The 19,224-nt window shown below is 37.0% G+C and overlaps 3 protein-coding genes across 3 annotated transcripts; 2 read left to right on the forward strand and 1 right to left on the reverse strand.

Annotated features, from left to right (window-relative positions):
• Window positions 1-414: 414 nt before the first annotated feature.
• Window positions 415-2,689, forward strand: LOC108338280 (F-box protein At1g47056). The gene has a single exon (XM_017575067.2). The coding sequence runs from the start codon at window positions 882-884 to the stop codon at window positions 2,532-2,534; it is 1,653 nt and encodes a 550-aa protein (XP_017430556.1). The 5' UTR covers window positions 415-881; the 3' UTR covers window positions 2,535-2,689.
• Window positions 2,690-7,231: 4,542 nt separating this feature from the next.
• LOC108336224 (mannose-P-dolichol utilization defect 1 protein homolog 2-like) lies at window positions 7,232-18,810 on the reverse strand. The gene is given in 9 exon segments (XM_017572584.2): window positions 7,232-7,518; window positions 7,520-7,527; window positions 9,154-9,195; window positions 9,278-9,338; window positions 9,782-9,841; window positions 17,046-17,112; window positions 17,210-17,282; window positions 18,095-18,248; window positions 18,464-18,810. Coding segments are annotated over 9 exon segments (651 nt in total). The 5' UTR covers window positions 18,611-18,810; the 3' UTR covers window positions 7,232-7,479.
• On the forward strand, window positions 11,485-13,678 carry LOC128197782 (uncharacterized). Its single transcript, XM_052880552.1, has 2 exons — window positions 11,485-13,040; window positions 13,277-13,678. Exons 1-2 carry the CDS (start codon window positions 12,047-12,049, stop codon window positions 13,312-13,314), a joined length of 1,032 nt encoding a protein of 343 aa, XP_052736512.1. The 5' UTR covers window positions 11,485-12,046; the 3' UTR covers window positions 13,315-13,678.
• Window positions 18,811-19,224: the final 414 nt, after the last annotated feature.

Here is a 19,224-nt window from a genome sequence, read left to right on the forward strand (position 1 = left end):
GCTTCGTTTATAATAAATAATTTAAGGTAAAATATTCAAATATGAATGTATTATTGATATGCCCATAATGGTATAGATACTTGAAGGTTTAAATTTTTTATTTGTACATGAAAATATGTTTTCAACACTATCTTCTAGAAAATGGTAATGGAGAATACTATGGGAGTTTTTTTTTCCTTCTAAAGAGCACCCTGTAAATAAAGTATTTTTCTAGTGGCGACAAGTTATTTTAAAAGAGAATGTGACAATGACATAAATAAAATTTTTATAGCATTATTTAATATTTTATATTCTTCTAATAATTAATTGAAAGTAAATCATGACAATAAATTACATATTAAGAAAATGTTTTATGTGTTAGAAACATTTAATTGAGATAAATGTTGAAAATAAAGTAAGTTAAGTTTTGGTGAAAATGGGTGGCTTCAGCACTATGAAGCTGTATAAGTCTCCATCACTCAACGGCAACAAAAAAAATCCTTGAGAAGAAACCCCAGTGCCTGCAAACACGCTCCCCTCATGACGTTGATTCACACGTGCCGCAAAAGCGAGTGAGAGAGTCCACGGTAACCCGGTGAGGTTGTCCATACGGTATTGAATTGTATATGGCTGGTCGCGGTAGTACCGTTTTAAAAAAAATTGTTCACTTTATCGGGTCACACCAAACAGAGCGCAGAAAAAAATAAGGTGAAATGAATATTGATTTCAATTCCGCGACTAAACTCAGAACCCAAGAAGCCATTCCAAGGGAGGAGGAAGACTTAGCTAGTGGCGAGTGAGTTCAGTGGTTATACGGAGGAAGAGTCCGGGATAGGATAGTAACGGTGAGAGCCTTCAATCTCAACGGTTTGTTTCTTTTATTGTTTCCTTAACTGCCGTGGATGGGCCAATCGGCGTCCTCCGCCGCAGCCGTCGCTTGTCGTCGCGAGAGGGACCAAGGCAACCGCTCTGTCAACATCTCTAAGACCAGATCCACAGCCTCGGTTTCGCCGATGGTTGGTTATTCCTGTGGCACCAGCGAAGGCGACAGCGAAAACCGCCGTGTTGAGACGGCAACCGATGGAACCACCGACTACATATCTGATCTCCCGAACGAGTGTCTGGCTTCGGTGTTTCAGTTTCTTAGCTCCGCTGATCGGAACCGCTGTTCGCTCGTTTGTCAGCGGTGGCTCCAGATCGAAGGACAGAGCCGCCACCGTCTCTTTCTGAACGCCGAAGCAGAGCTGTTCTCGGCGATTCCGTCGCTCTTCTCTCGGTTCGACTCCGTCACGAAGCTTGCGCTGAAGTGCGACCGTAGATCCGTGAGCATACGCGATGACTCGCTCGTGCTGATCTCGCAGCGGTGCCCTAACCTCACGCGTCTCAAGCTACGCGCGTGCCGGGAGCTAACCGACGCTGGAATGGAAACGTTTGCCAAAAACTGTAAGGGATTGAAGAAGCTTTCGTGCGGATCGTGCACGTTTGGATCCAAAGGAATGAACGCGGTGCTCGACAACTGCGGCTTGCTGGAGGAGCTCTCCGTGAAGCGCCTCCGCGGAATCACCGACGCGGCAGCGGCGGAACCGATTGGACCTGGTGTCGCGGGGTCGTCGCTGAGGACTATTTGCCTGAAAGAGCTCTACAACGGACAGTGTTTCGGAACGCTTATTCTCGGCGCGAAGAATCTAAAGACCTTGAAGCTTTTCCGGTGCTCTGGCGATTGGGACCGGCTTTTTCAATTAATGGCAGATAGAATGACTAAAATGGTTGAGGTTCACCTGGAGAGGCTTCAGATTAGCGACATTGGACTGCAAGCGATCGCGAATTACTCGAATTTGGAGATTTTGCATCTTGTTAAGACTCCTGAATGTTCTGATATTGGACTTATTGCAATTGCAGATAGGTGCAAGCTTTTGCGGAAGCTTCACATTGATGGATGGAAGGCGAATCGAATTGGCGATGATGGGTTGATAGGTGTTGCTAAAGGTTGCCCTAATTTGCTTGAATTAGTGCTAATTGGGGTTAACCCTACTAAGACGAGTTTGGAAATGTTGGCATCTAATTGCCAGAATCTTGAGCGGTTGGCTTTGTGTGGAAGTGATTCGGTCGGTGATCCTGAAATTTCTTGCATTGCTGCTAAGTGTGTGGCTTTGAAGAAACTGTGTATTAAGAGTTGTCCTGTTTCGGATCAAGGGATGGAGGCATTGGCGAATGGGTGTCCCAATTTGGTGAAAGTGAAGGTTAAGAAGTGTAAGGGGGTTACCCCTGAGGGTGGGGATTGGTTGAGGAGGACTAGAGGGTCAGTTGCTGTTAACTTAGATACTGGTGAGGCAGAACTTCAGGAAGCTAGTGCTAGTGATGGAGGGGCACAGGAAAATGGTTTAGAGTTCCCTCAAATGCCTGCCCAAATCGCTGCGGCAGCATCATCAACATCGGGCAGCACCGCCCGATCTAGTTCGTTCAAGTCGAGGTTAGGACTTTTATCTGGGAGGAGTATAGTGGCTAACACTTTGAGGAGATGGTCAGGTGGTAGCACTAGTGCACGCCATGGTTAGGGGCAGGTCCAAAGCAAACCTTAGTCTTTGACCATTTTCATTATTTTGTGCTGTATCATTTGATTGTTATGTGTCCTGTACTTAAATTTGAAATTTATGCCGTGTGATGTTTATTGGCTTTTGGAATTGAAGCTTCACGGTTGAAGTGACGGTCACATTCTCTCTCTCCCCCTCCCTCTCTCTCACTCTCCCCCCCTCCCTCTCTCTCACTCCAATCATCTATGGTGGTCTACTTTGTTTGGTAAACTCTGTTACGTGTCCTCATTCTCTCCCAAGGCATACCATAAAATCCGTATGATTTATACATACGAGATAATGATATACCTATTAAAAAAACTAGAATTATAAAAATCTTGGTCACTAGTTTACTTGTTTGAATCTTTGGAACAGTATTTCTCTTTTGAATTTTGTCTGATTCATATTCATATTCATACTCCCTAGCGTTCCACAGTAATGTGTCAACTCAATTCCTGGATTTGATTGAGTTGGAAAAAACTGTAGCGTGTTAGCAAGTGCAGTTTCCTGGAGGATAATGAGGACTGACTTATGTGATTAACTGATCATGATTGGTGTTCTATGTGCAAACTATTGTATTGTGTCAGATGTTTGACAGTGGATGGCAGAGGATATGCTTTGTTTTCTGTGCATGTCTTGGTCGATTACACAATGGAAGCTAGCATGTAGAAAATGCTCTCTTGTATTTACATGTTTTCATTTTGCTGATGACATTTGCTCGGCTTTTGGGGCTGCAACTTCGTATCCATATCGATATATCCAATACTTCTGTATGAGTTTGAGGTGATCTGATTTCTTTGGCAGCATGCAGTTTACCTTTTACTTGCATCCATTTGACAGTTGGAAGGACAGGCAAATAAACTGGTTCTTATTGTTTGATGTACTCTTTCCTCTAATCTTTTCCTTCTAATTGTTCATACAATTTTATAATATAATCAGTGCTATTTGAGATTAAAATCTCCAGGGGACTGATGTCATTCGTAGTATGGGGCTAGCAAAAAGATCTATTGGGCTCCATGCGTTGCAGGCTTGATTTATGTTTCAAGATTTTCTTTGATTTCATTATACTGTTTGTGGAAAATATCTTGTACATTTTGTTGCCATTTATCTGGCGCAAAATATTTTCCCCATCTTGGTGCTATTTCCCGAATACTTGTATCACCATATGTACAAAATTTAATGGTGTCCTTTAATGTGTACTTGCGATGAACTGGATCCTATCATCGTGCCTTGATCAGGGACGATTTGTTTTTGCTGCCAACAAAATTCAGGTGTGGATTAAAGTTATAGAAAGCATTTTTGTTATTTTGAATGCAAAATTGAGAAGGAAAGATGCTGTTGGACTAAAATTACTTTTAAATGTTTGACTTGAATTGAAACTTTAACATTCTTTAAACTTCTCAATTCATAAATTCTTCTAATAGAACGTGTGATTCAGACATGTGTGTGCCAACACACCCAAACTGTGTTAAGATGGAGTCATGTACCTAGATTTATCTAAGTGAGAGATAGGTTTTACTCTTTGCTATTCTTTAAAGTATAAAGCACATGATTGTATGAAATTTGTTTGGATGTCACTTCTGAACAAGGAATTCTTGGAAGGCCAAACACGATAGCGACCAAGGGAGAAAAGTAAAACTGTTCCATTTTTCAGAAGCGCGTCGTGAAAGCCATTGCCATTTGTGGTTAGTCTAGTCACAAAAGTCGGATTATGAACCGATTTGGCAATTGTTGTGGTCAAAATAATGGTTCAGAAATATTGATGAACTTCCTCGAATCAAACGAGAAAATTGATCACACGACGGTTCACAATTTATACAAAACCAGCCGATTCTTCTAGTTTCAGTGATAAAAAAAGTGATTCCCAATGAGAAATCATGTTCAGTCCTGAGTCATTTGCTTTTGTCCATAACTGGATGAGGACAACACCAGAAAAGAAGTTAGAGGCCTTTGTTGACTTACCAAAAGTTGGTTCTGTGCTCCAATAATGTCAATTCCCATTTTCTATTTTCTATTTTGAAGCATTTAATCACCAACTCGTTAAAACGGTATACAAGTTTATTGCTGTAAAATTGAAGGAAGTCAATACCATGAGACGTATTCTTTTTTTTTTATGGGCATTATTGAGAGAGGCCAATCGTTTTCTTAGTTAGTGAAAATCGTTTCATTCTAAATGGATGGATGTTATTGGTATTGTTACTGTAAATGTTGAAGTAGGTTTAAGCTAAAAACATTTAATATATATATTTTTCTAGTGCTAAAAACATTTAATGTATATTTTTCAAGTGACTGTGTATATATTTATTTATAGACTTAGAAACCGTGCATATTCATCTTTTATTTAAGAGTAATGAGATTGTAGGTCTTTGAGGGATTAAATGAAACAAAATTAGGATTTATTCGGACCTCAAGTCCAGTTCTGAGATCTAAATATATCACTCATTCTAAGATTAAGAGTCGTTGTCCGAAATGGACCAGGTACAAATATAATATTTCGTAAATATAAGGTGCATGCAACAGAAAATCGATTTGAATCCAATTATTATGGAACTGGATTAAATTTCACTAGTCTAAAATCAAATCAATCTTGTTATGCTAATTGGTTTGTAATATCGATTAATTGGTTCTCGAGTGATTATATAGTAAAGTTCTGCATCGAGTAAAATATGGAAAAGGAAAATTAGAAAACTAAGAAGAGTTCATTTGAGTATTAGCACCACAATTCTTAAATATGTGGGAGATTTGGATAACGGTTTGTATTTTTTTTTCAGAAAAATTATATGAGAAAGTTTGCAATTTTTATAAAAGAAATTATACTATACTTTGCCGTTTTAGTTAAAAGAATTATATGCTGAATAATAATATTTTGTTGAGTATTTGTAGATACAGATTTTGAGGTACTAAATTTGGTTATGTTTTCATTTAAATTTCACGTTTTGCTTTCATTAAAAAAAGATGAGTTTCCTATTACATAATTTTCAGTTATAACATTAGAGTTGAGATTCTAATTGAGGGAGGAAGAAGAAAACTTTAATATGCTAAGCAAAGTCAACTTTGTGTGTTACATTTTTTTTAAGAGAGATTAGTCCTAATCAATTTTTTTTTTCTGCATGGACTTCATGTGTGATAGAGTCTGACTTGATTGAAATGGTGCTAATGATGGATTTCACCTTAAGTATTAGTAAGTTGCTACAATGACATCAAGTTGCTCACAAAGAGTCTAAAGTGCAAATGAGGATTGCCTATGGGAAGGGTTACCACCATTAATGAATTTATGTAAGTCACCATTAAAGTCAAACGTTTTGATTGTTACCGATCGTTATAATGTGCAAAAGTTAACAAGAAGCCACGTTAAGAACTCTTTTCTGTAGAGATTATTGAGTGAGACCAATAACTTTCTTTAGTAATGAAGTCTTTTCATCTGTATTATAACACAAATCTTATCTTTTTACCGAAAGTTTTTCGCTTAAAACATACTAATGAGTGAATGATTGATTTCCAACAAATAGAAGAGAGTATGATCGTCTTGGCTTTTTCTGAGTGCCTTGACTGCTGTAAGCCTAGATCAACAGCATATTGCAGAGTGACATTAGATTAATTCGTTTAAACATAAAATAATTATCTATAAAATAATCAATTATATAGAAAAACAACTTATTCAAAAGCTAGATATAAACTTTTCTAATAAAATAAACATATTTACCATTTTTTTATGTATTAGTACAATCAGTTAATAAAATGAATAATTTTCTATTCTTTTAATAAGCAATCCTATAATGCTAAAATAAATTACTTTTTATCCTACTCGTTTTAGAAACACTTACTTCAATTTAAAACAAGCAACCTGATTTGCGTCTTAAAATAGGTTTTAAATTACTTATTTTTAGAAATTAAACACAAACAAACCTACCATTATAAGCTATGAAAGACTACACCAAAGACACTTTGTTTTTAGTTAAAACTTTCTAAAAATTACCCTAGCGAAAAACACTAGATAAACAAGTGAATTACAAAAATGTTTGAGTTCCAAAAGGTGACGCCAAGAACATGTAAAAAATTAATTTAATTTAAATCTTCCACACTAGTTAATTAAGAAATTTACTAATGCTAATAGATTATAACTTATATAAACAAGTTCTCAATTTATTAACAACTCTCTTTATATCACTTGTATAGAATATACGTTAAAATAATACTTTTATTTTTAAGCAAGTCTTCTAAACAAAATTCAATCGGATATGCTGTGTTGCTACCGTTTCTCACTAAACGTTTCAGTTCCAAATTTGACCCATAATAAAAGGAAAAAGCTTAAATGAGGAAAAGTTACTCTGTATCATCTTTCATATAGATTGGCATGAAATAGAGAAAAATCTGCAAAGAAAATTAATTTCTTTTGGTGCTAAAGTAAATGCCAATTCTCAAAGCGATTTGGCCAATGCAGTTTTGAAGTACTTCAGCCGAAGTTCATATACCTTCCAATATGATATCTCAAGGCAACTTAATGTCGCACATTAAGACCTTGGTGAGAAACCATCGATGGTTTTGTTTTACCCAACATTTTATCACTAAAAAAAGAACCAAGACTTGCAATCATGATGAGATTCTTAAGATTTTATGATTATAGAAGAGTAGAACTAAGGCAAACAAATCATGATAAAATTTTCTTACAAAGAACCTGGACGTATCCTTTAAATTTTAGCTTTGATAAATAACGATAAAATAATTAAGCAAGAGTGTCTCAGGATCCAAAGTAAAAGATAATAATCAGTTGTTACTTTTGGAATTAATGGTTACCTTAATATATCAGCAGTATAAACTTGAAACAAGACGTTTGATGAGTAGATTGAAGATATACACAACTCGATACGGTTCTATTACTTGGTTTTCTTCTCCTTTTCGACCTGGGGTTTTTGGTATAATATTATCTGACTCAGGATGGTAAAATTTGTTGCGACACCAATTGCATAGCCCAAGAGAACTTCAAAAAAATTAAGAAAAAGTCACAATGATAGGAAATAGTACAGGAAGACATTTAAAATAACACTGCTGTACAGACCAAAAATGTCAATGACATAATTTTGTTAGTATCAAGTCAAGGAGACCGAAGACATGATTTTCGAAAGAAAGATATGTTCTATTTTATGTACAAAAAATAATGGAAACTGTTAAGAAGTGGACTTAAGTCTAAGTCAATCCCACAAAACCGGTATGTAAAATGAGGTTTGTACCCACTTATATATCATAAATTAGCCTTATCTATAATCGATGTGGGATTTCCAACACCCCCCTCACGCCGAGGTATAGACATCATCTCGAGCGTGAGACTAGACATTAATGCCTGGTCCGATAACGGCCCGATAGCGGGTGGAACATGTCCAACAAACAACAAACATCGCTAGGATAGGCTCTAACCAAGCTCTGATACCATGTTAAGAAGTGGACTTAAACCTAACTCAACCCCACAAAACCGGCTTGTAAGGTAAGGTTTACACCCACTTATCTATTATAGATTTGCCTTATCTCTAGTCGATTTGGACTTCCAACAGAAACTATTCATAGGTGGCTTCAATATTAACAAAGGAAACTATTGAAAAGTCACCATTTTCGCTGTAGTAGTATTAGGACTTCCACGTCACAAAACAATATTTAAAAAAGAGATTTTAAGTCTAATTCAACCTCACAAAACCGACTGATAAAAGGAGGTTTGCATCTACATATATATACTCTAAATTAGTCTTATTTCTAGTCAATGTGGAACTTCTAACACACCATCTCATGTTGAGATATCTACGTCTTGAGATTAGACATTAATGAATAGTGAGTATAGACTATACGTCCAACAAACACAAATCTCGTTAGTATAGACTATAACTTGTTTCTGATACCATGTTAAGAAGTGAACTTTAAGCTTAGTTCAACTCCATAAAAGATTTAAAACATGGAATTTGAATCTAGTGCTCGTTAAGGCTTAAGAAAAGCAAGTCTGTAGTGTGCTCGAGTTCTCGAGATCTCTACCCTTCTTATTCACTGATCATCCAAGAGACCTATGAACTATGTCTTCATAGTATATATTATTACGATGTGCTATCATCCTTGGGAAAATCAACGTATTGTCTTGCTTACAAAGAACCATGTACCTTATTTGAAAATAAAAGTGTCATATTTCTAAGAAAAAAAGGATTCCAATCCTAGCACTCCATTAATGTAGTCTTTAGATACAAAACAGTAGTTTAGTTGTTTTTATCTCTTATTTTCTAAAGCAAAATTAACAGTCTCAGATAAGGGGGGGAAATACACACATGGGAGATGTTTTCGAACTCTTTTAAAAAAAACACAACGTTTAAGCACTTGCTTTGATGTTGACCACTTAATTACATACACCATCTTTGTTTATTGCCAACATCTAACCATAAAAACTGCAACCGCTACACCCAAAACTACACCTTGCTTTTTTCTTATTTTAAGATTTGTATAGAGCATGCTCTAAGATCCTCAAAAGTAAAACAAATAAACACTACTTTTAGCACCAAAACACTAAGTTAACATTCATTGACAATGACAGAAACAAGTCAAGAAGACGAAAACAAATTAAGCATCAACTTACCACTGTTTGGTGCATTTTCTTGGATAGTTGTGAATACTCTAACTGCAATAAACAAAACAAATATATTAGTCTGCAAAAACAAACGGAAACTCACCAAAACTTTACTGAAATCACAATGGCTTACCCATTGAACCAGCAAAATTCATAAAAGATGTTAAGAAGCTGAGTTCCCCAGTACTTTTATTCTGCTCAAACATAGTAAGTTATCAATGAAGAATAAGGCTGGTGAAACAAAGAGTCAACATAATTCATGAAACGAAAAATTGTAGACAAAAAAAAAACTTTAAGGAATGTAGAATCATAATATGGAAAAATTCAGCATAACTATAACAGGGTTCAAGGCATCCTAGACTCCCATTACACACAAGTCAAAAAAGCTAATGGTTCTTTTAAAAACATAAGCAGTTATAGCATATACTCGGAAACAAAGTTTCTTTCATGTATTTTAGTGTCAAGTAAGCCATCATGAAGTAGAGTGAAAGAACCCATTTAAGTAGACATTCTGACTGCAGAATCAAATATTGTTTTGAGCGCAAGTACTTAAAATAAGTTTGTAAATCTGATGACAACTAGGCATTTTTGTCCAATATAGCAGGAACATTGAATAGGTAATATGTTTTCAACTTACAGAAAAGTTTTGCCATATTTGTGGGATCCTGGCAAAGAGAAAAATTGCATGCTGGGATGCCTGGAAAAGAACATATCCACATCTCAATTCAAGAAATATCAAGTGATGAGAACCTAGTAACCAACAGATGTAAAATAAAGGCTAAAATGCTCAACAGAAACAATTCTGCAAGAAATGAATAAAAACCCATCTTTCTAAATTCAGCGAAAAAATAAAGCTTTAAGAATACTTCATTCATGAAAGAGTATCAAAGCCTCCACAACCAAGTGGTCTAGTGTTTCAATCCATGTCATCCTCATTATTTTAATAAGAAAGTTTAATTTTAGCACCAGGTAGGTGGCTTGCACATTGTTCATGTTTCAAGCACAAAGGACTCTTGCATGAGAGGTCAAGAATGAAATAATATAAAGAAATTCATGTGTTTCAGCTTAAACTTTTATGTTTAGGATTTAGGGTTTTAGGATAATTGGTTCATGGCATTCAATTAGAGCAAATTTTCATCAAGCACAAGTAAATGTATTTTCAACATTCTCAAATTTAGAGAACGACCAAAAAATCACTAAATGGTGTCTGAGCTGATTGTGTTTGTGTATAAAAACAGTGAGTACAAGTATATATCAAAGTAAAAGGTTATAGCCATGACTATTAACCTTAAGCTATGTACATCCAAAAGCAGTTTTTTACAAGAGCTGTACAACAAATAAACTATTTTAACATCCCCCTCAAGTCGAAGCATAGAAATTGTATGCACCAAGCATTTAGAACATATAAACTGAATTCTAGACCCTCTAAAAGACTTGGTTAGAATGCTTAAGAGATGGTTATTGGCACTAATAAGTCCATTACTAAGTTCCTTAAACAACAATTACTACTTAACCGTATGACAATCAATTTTTATGTTTGGTTCCCCCAAAAACACTAGATTGGAGGCAATATGAAGGGCTACTTGATTGTCCACTGTCTGCTGCTTTGTCCACCGTCGGCCACAATATGCCCCTTTTCTTTGTCACTGAGCATCCTTTTCCTCCAGTGACCACCACGATGTAGACTCAGCGACCACCGCACTTCATTCACCCCTCCAACCCTTGGTCGACTATGCTCCAACCTGGCGACTGTGCTCCAATCCGACCAACAATGCTCCAACCCGGCCGACCATGTCACAACCTAGCCGACCATGCCCCAACCCGACAGACTGTGCTTCAACCCAGCTACATCCCCGTCTCCCACAGTGATACCATTGTTGAAGTTTCAATCTTTCACCAAGGTAGGTACACAAAGTAGTCAAGTGATTAGGCTATCCAAAAGGAATTTGATCACTAGCAACAATTTGATCACATACAAGATCGAAATTTGAATGTGAACTTCTCAAAATTAGAACCACGTATAACTTTTCAAGTTTTTGTTTTAATATACTACAATGAGTCAGCTACAACAAATCTATTTATTCATTTCTCTAATATAACCTGGACTTTTGCTAGACGAGAGACCATATCATGGTTGGTCTATTTGACGGAGACTACTTTTGTGTTGCATCAAAGGGATGATGAATGTCATTAGCAAAAACATCTTGGGGCTTTTCCAAAAATGTGTCATGAAGGAACTCAGTATCTCTGCAACATTGGACAAAACATAGTTGAAAGTCAAGCTTTTGCCACTGAGATTTATTATTTTTAGTGGGTGTTGAAATGTAATATGTTTTTAGATATAGGCTCTGTAGGAGCCTATTGTTTACTGTTTATTGTTGATTACTGTTTTTCATTATTGTATAAGTATGTGTTTAGTGTGAAGATAATAATATGAAAAAGAGAGTTTCTTTCTCTTAATTCTCCAAAATGGTATCAAGAGCCAAGCACCGGGGCTCTCTTCTGTAGACGCCATCAACCACCAGCCGCCGCCGTCGCCGCCGTTTTCGCCGTCGCCGTCGCCGTCGCCGCCGCCGGCGCCGGTACCCCATTTTCTCAGGAAAATTTAGGGGTTTTGTGCGCCTCCGTGAGCGCGACCCAACCCTGGTGGTCGCCGTCCCTGCAAAGCCCTCACGCGCTGCCACGCGCCGCCGCAGCCCGCCAGATCTCGCGCGCGTACTGTTCACGCGCCGCCCTACGCTGGTCGGAATTTCACCGCGCATCTAGGGTTCCGCTCGCCTCACTCTCCTGAGCCTATATCTGATCTTACTTCCCTGTTTCAGTGGGTGTAATTGATACCTAGGGTTTTCTCTCTCCCAATAGTTGAATATCTCTCCAAGTCTGGTTCATTTTCCGATCTGTAATGGCATCTACTGCAATTAATTCCTCTCTATCTGCAACTCCTATCATTACATCTGCAAAACTCAACTGGAAAAATTATTTATCTTGGTCTTCTGCAGTGGAATTATGGTTTCTTGGTCAAGGACACCATGATCATCTAGAACAAGATATCTCTATGGTTCCAGATGAAGAAAAATCTCAATGGCAAAAATTGGATTTTCAGTTATGCGCAATTTTGTGGCAGTCAGTGGAGCAAGAGGTTTTAGATATCTTGAGACCCTATAAAACATGTTCATCATTCTGGAAGAGGGCAGAAGATATTTTTGCAAATGATGTACAACGTCTTTTTGATGCAACCCAAAGAGTAGCTTCTCTAAAACAAGTCAACCATGACATGGTTTCTCATATAGCAAAGGCTCGGGCTGCTGTAGAAGAATTAAAGAACTTCTTTGTAGCTGATTCATTAGAAGGGATCAATAAAAAGCTTGACAAGTTTTACATGGTCCTAATTCTAAGAAGCTTACACTCCGATTATGATCATGTACGTGATCAAGTTTTAGCTGGTGATCAAATCCCTTCAATGGATGGTTTGGTTACTCGACTTCTTCGAGTACCTCCATTGGTGAAAGATGAGAATTCAATCGATGTTATTGGAACATCAGCTATGATAATGCCACAAGGAAGAGGAGGAGGCAGAAGCAACCGAGGACGTGGTGGTCGTAGCATACGTCCTCCTCCTCAATGCACATACTGTAAGAAACTAGGCCATACTCGAGACAAATGTTATGTTCTACATGGATATCCAGACAAAGTTGCTCATGTGTCTAAATCTGGTGATCTAGAATCCAGAATTTCAAATGAAGAATATGAAGAATTTTTACGTTACAAATCTGGAAAACCGTCTAATCCTGGCCAATCCTCTGTCATGACTAGTGTGCCTACAGCCAGCCTATCTCAATCTGTGGAAGGTCATAATCCATGGATTCTGGACTCAGGTGCCTCAGACCATATCTCTGGTAACATTCCTTCATTTTCTTCATTGTCTTCTCCAAGAATTCCTCATCTCATTACCGTTGCCAATGGATCAAAAGTGAAATCTCAGGGAATTGGAACAGTTTCCTTATCTCCTTCACTAAGTTTAAATTCTGTGTTATATGTTCCCAATTGTCCATACAATTTAATCTCTTTGAGTCAGTTGACTCGTACCTTAAATTGTTCCATAACCTTTACGGCCAATTCTTTTGTTATACAGGAACATGGGACAGGTCGTCTGATTGGAGAAGGACATGAGTCTCAAGGACTTTATTTCTTAAAACCTCATTCCTCAGTTTCCTGCTTTACCACTTCATCCCCCAAACTTCTGCATGATCGTCTAGGCCATCCAAGTTTGTTCAAGTTGAAGATGATGGTTCCAAGTCTCAAAAAATCCAAGTCTTAGATTGTGAATCTTGTCAATTAGGAAAACATGTTAGATCTTCCTATCCTAAAAGATCTGAGACACAGTGTGATTTTCCTTTCTCAATAATTCATTCAGATATTTGGGGACCAAGTCGTGTTACTTCATTTGGTTTTAATTATTTTGTAACCTTTATTGATGAATTCTCTCGATGTACTTGGGTTTATTTAATGAAAGAGAGATCTGAACTTTTGTCCATATTCAAGTCCTTTTTTATTGAAATTAAGAACCAATTTGGGAAGACAATTAAAATTCTTCGAAGTGATAATGCTAAGGAATACTTCTCTCTAGCATTTTCTTCATTCTTATCTTCCCAAGGAATTTTACACCAGTCAACCTGTCCTCACACTCCACAACAAAATGGCATTGCAGAAAGAAAGAATAGACATCTCATTGAAACTGCACGTTCCTTAATGTTGAATACTAATGTTCCTGTACATCATTGGGGCGATGCAGTCCTCACTGCCTGTTTTCTTATCAATAGGATGCCTTCTTCCTCTCTTAATAATAAAATTCCTCACTCTGTCATTTTTCCCAACGACACTTTATACCATGTTTCCCCACGTGTATTTGGGTGTATGTGTTTTGTTCATAATGTTTCTCCAGGTCTTGATAAGCTCTCAGCAAAAGCTATCAAGTGTGTTTTCTTAGGATACTCTCGTCTTCAGAAAGGGTATAGATGTTATTCTCCCTTCACAAAGAGATATTATATGTCAGCTGATGTCACATTCTTTGAGGATACACCTTTTTTTTCTTCCTCCATGGAGGATCGTTCCTCTGTTCAACAAATGTTTCCTTTACCAACATGTGATCCTCTAATTATTCCTGATTCAGTACCTCAAAATCAAAATCCAAATAACATTGTTCCTCCACCTCTTATCACATATCAACGTCGAACCCAATCTCGAACTCCTAACACTGACGATCCTCGAGACTCAGATCCTTCTGCATCAGATCCTCAGACCATGGATCCTTCATCATCTTCACCTTCTACTGATTCAGATGATAACTGGCCCATTGCCCTCCGTAAAGGTATTCGTTCTACTCGCAATCCATATCCTATTTATAATTTTGTGAGTTATCATAACTTGTCTCCTACATATTTCTCCTTTGTTTCCTCATTATCATCGACTAAGGTTCCTAATAATATTCATGAGGCACTTGTTCATTCTGGATGGCGACAAGCCATGGTTGATGAGATGAAGGCACTTGAACACAATGGCACTTGGGATCTTGTCCCTCTTCCTCCTGATAAGAAGCCTGTTGGTTGTAGATGGATTTATACTGTTAAAGTTGGTCCTACTGGTAAAATTGATCGCCTTAAAGCTCGACTGGTAGCTAAGGGCTATACTCAAGTTTATGGCCAAGACTATTGTGATACTTTTTCTCCTGTGGCTAAAACCAGTACCGTTCGTATTTTTCTTGCTATGGCTGCCATTCGTCATTGGCCTCTTTATCAGTTAGACATTAAAAATGCCTTCCTTCATGGTGATCTGGAAGAGGAGATATACATGGAGCAACCTCCTGGATTTGTTGCTCAGGGGGAGTCTGGATTAGTTTGTAAGTTGCGTCGTTCCCTTTATGGCTTAAAGCAATCACCTCGAGCTTGGTTTGGTAAATTTAGTCAGGTGGTGCAAAAATTTGGACTGAAACGTTGTGAGGCGGATCATTCAGTGTTTTATGGTCACTATTCTCCTGACAAATGTGTTTATCTCATGGTGTATGTTGATGATATTGTTATTACAGGGAATGACATCACTAGAATTAATCAGTTAAAGAATCATCTGTTCAATCACTTTCAAACTAAAGATCTGGGTCGTCTAAAATATTTTCTTGGTATTGAAGTGGCACAGTCAAAAGAAGGTGTCATTATTTCACAAAGGAAATATGCTCTTGACATTTTAGAGGAAACAGGTCTGACAAATTGCAAGCCCATTGACAATCCCATGGACCCAAATCAAAAGTTAATGACAGATCAGGGTGAACCTTTCTCAGACCCAGAGAGATATAGAAGACTAGTTGGAAAACTCATTTATCTTACCATAACAAGACCTGATCTTTCTTATCCAGTTGGAGTTGTGAGTCAATTTATGCAAAATCCACATGTTGATCATTGGAATGCAGTACTTCGCATTCTCAGATACATAAAAGGAAGTCCAGGACAGGGACTATTGTATGAGAACAAGGGAAACACTCGGATCGAAGGATATTGTGATGCAGATTGGGCTGGTAGTCCAATTGATCGAAGATCTACTACAGGATATTGTGTTTTACTTGGTGGGAACCTTGTATCTTGGAAAAGTAAGAAACAAAACGTTGTTGCTCGATCTAGTGCTGAAGCTGAATACCGATCTATGGCTCTGACTACATGTGAACTTGTGTGGATTAAACAACTTCTTCAAGAATTGAAGTTTTGTAAAAATGAGCAAATGAAACTGTACTGTGACAATCAAGCAGCTCTACACATTTCCTCCAATCCTGTGTTTCATGAGAGGACGAAACACATAGAAATTGACTGTCATTTTATTAGAGAGAAGTTGTTGTCAAAGGAACTGGTTACTGAATTTGTCAATTCTAATGAACAACTCGGAGACATGTTGACCAAATCTCTAAGGGGGCCTAGAATTCAATTTATATGTTCCAAGCTTGGGGCATATGACTTATATGCTCCAGCTTGAGGGGGAGTGTTGAAATGTAATATGTTTTTAGATATAGGCTCTGTAGGAGCCTATTGTTTACTGTTTATTGTTGATTACTGTTTTTCATTATTGTATAAGTATGTGTTTAGTGTGAAGATAATAATATGAAAAAGAGAGTTTCTTTCTCTTAATTCTCCAAAAGTGGGAATATCACTAGCCACCTTCGCCAAATGGTCATGGTATTCTTGACCATGGAATCACAACTCCATTGCAGTAGACCAAACCAAGTAATTTTTCCAGTTGAGTTTTGCAGTTGAAATGATACAGGTACCAGAAAAAGAAAGAACATGACCTTAAGAGACTATTTCAAAGATAGAGCACATGGAATGAAGGTCATAACAAAGACGCAAGGTAGAAGAGGTCAAGCCAAATGTACTCAACAACATCAAGTTTGTCAAAATGATGAAACAAGGGTAGAAACATGCCTAGAAGATGCTTATAAAGTTGGTGGAAGTGGTTTGGCAGGATTTCAACATGTGAGTGATACGCACACACGATAGCTTTTTGGAGAAGAATTGTGCATGGAAGAGCGTGACTGAGTATTAGGCCGCGCAACTTCTTGGTTTGAGATGCAGACCAGACCCTAAGATTGTCAGACTAAAATACATTGGTTGAGGTGGTGGACACAGTGGACAGTAGCCAAACAAGTAAGGGGAGAAGACAATGCAGGATCTTACCCACTTTAATACTAAATTGAATTTAGAGGATGGCCAAAAAGAATGAATGTTTTGTCTCAGCTAGTGTAAGATAAAGGCTTCAGCCTATGACTCTTAACCTTCACCTAGGTACACCAAAAATCAGCTTTCTAAAATTTGTAAAACAACATAATTAACAACTACTTTAGCAAAAAAAAAGTTGTCACTCACATACAGAGCTTCAAAGAGGAAAGGATCAATTTGACCAGCAAAGATAGTGGGTGCTATAGCAGAATATCTGAAAACCAATGCATCAAGGAAATGATCAAGAATATCTGATTGAATCACATAACACAAGAATAAAAGCCTAGTTCTTCCTCGAGCCAGTAGGATACAGCAATGCCCGGATGCATGTTATTGTACTCAAAGGTCGAGAGTAATAGTAGATTACAGCAACCAATATTATAGCTGTTTCAGAAAATAGAGAGGAAGAAGCGGTTAGATAACTTGAAGAAAATGGAAGAACAACATAGCTATACCCAGCAAAAGATAGATCAGTACAACTAGCATGATATAAAGTCTATGATACCTGTGCAAGTACTAATTTCGGTATTAGTGTCTAGAGTTAGACAAAATCATGAACAAAATGATGTAGGACAAAAAATTATAGATAGGACTCTACAAAGCAAAGAAACTTTAAGAAAGATTCAAATGTAATCAATGGACTGGCTCTTCTGGTGTAACATACTAAGAAATAAAAAGTTCAAAATGATTTTGTATTTAATATTTAAGGAAAATATATTCCTACAAAGGCAAGTTCAGATTTATAGTACAAACGAAAGCCTTTCACGTTATGTGATCATTCAGCCTACATCTAATAGGAATTTCAAATTACAATTATTAAAATATAACTTACTAAGGACAACTAGCAAAAAGCCAATTCCCAAAATGTAATCCTTGGCACTAAAATAAAACATCTAGGGATACAACCATAACCCAGCTACTAATTACTTTCTTTCCTACCCGCCCTGCATCACAAAATAAGAGAAAATAGCTTATTTTTAAAACTAACAAGATGATTTTGTTTATCCCAGGACCTGTTAGACCCAAATAGAGCAACTTGTGAAAGTGCTTATTTAATGACAAACTCCAAACAACATTGCATAAACTTAAACACACCATAGTCTCGCCCAACTCACACAAGGCAACTTCACACTACGTATCAGTTCTGCACAAAGAATGAACAGAAACCAAAAATTAAGCCAAAACTGTTAGCACACCTTGGATCAAAAGAAACAGCAACTCTCCGTAAGCCGAGAATGAAAGACCTTTGTGGAGACAGTAAGCCAACGCGATGGTGTATCCGATAACTTCGAGCTCAAAGGAGATCATGCTAAGGCCCCTCACACTCTTATGCTTCAGAATTTTCATAATCTGAACATTAAACGATAATAGCGTAACGAACACTGTGCTTCCGAATTGAACATCCTCGTTAAATTACTATAAGCTAAAAGAGGTTAAACATGCTTAGAACAACATTTATCAAACAAAACCCTAACACTGACACAACCGGAGTAGTAGTATTAAGTAGCAATGAACGGAACATGAGAAACGAAGAAACAAATAATGAAACGGTTAACGATTAGTGCCTGAGGGAGTTTGACGGTTGTGGAGGCGGCGACGATGGCGTAACCGAGGAGTTTGGAAATGAGAGGGAGCAAGCAATCCTTCTCCGGAAAGTGGCCGTGGCGGAGCGATCCCACGGCGCAGCTAAGATCAATCCCTAGATATTCCATCGCTCTCCACCTGTGAGATCTGAAGAAAACGCTTCTTTCACCAAACAATTCTCTTTGACTGAATCGATTGTAAACTCAAACTACACTTTCTGAATTTTCAGGTTCGATCAAGTGTCAACAAAGAAGAAATGTATTTCTTCTTTTTGTTGCTCAGTGTTATTCTTTTACCATTTTTATTTTCTTTTACCTTTGCTTGAACTATCTTAAAATCAGGTCTTATCAGGTGTTCTTTTATTATTATTTTAGTTTCCGGATTTTAAAATCCTGTACATTTCATTAATATTTGATTATTTAACTTTAAGTAGTTAAATTATTTTATACTGTATTAAATTAGTATAATTTGAGATTTTTTTTTAAAGGGGAGAACGAGAAAAGTGAAAATTCCATCAGACTTCAAATTGAATATTTCAATTTACAGTAGTGCAGTTTGTTATGAAGAGAAAAGGAAATACCTGCATAAAAAACTTTTTTAAAATAAATTTTAATTAAGAACTTTTAAAATGTGAAACTTAATTTGATGGAAATCAATACTTTGTACATCTTAATAAAAACTGTTTTCAAGATAATGAATTAACTTTAATTTTATATTATATATCTGTATTTGTTTATATTAC

Source organism: Vigna angularis, chromosome 7 (genome assembly GCF_016808095.1).
Source record: "Vigna angularis cultivar LongXiaoDou No.4 chromosome 7, ASM1680809v1, whole genome shotgun sequence".
Taxonomy (NCBI): domain Eukaryota; kingdom Viridiplantae; phylum Streptophyta; class Magnoliopsida; order Fabales; family Fabaceae; genus Vigna; species Vigna angularis.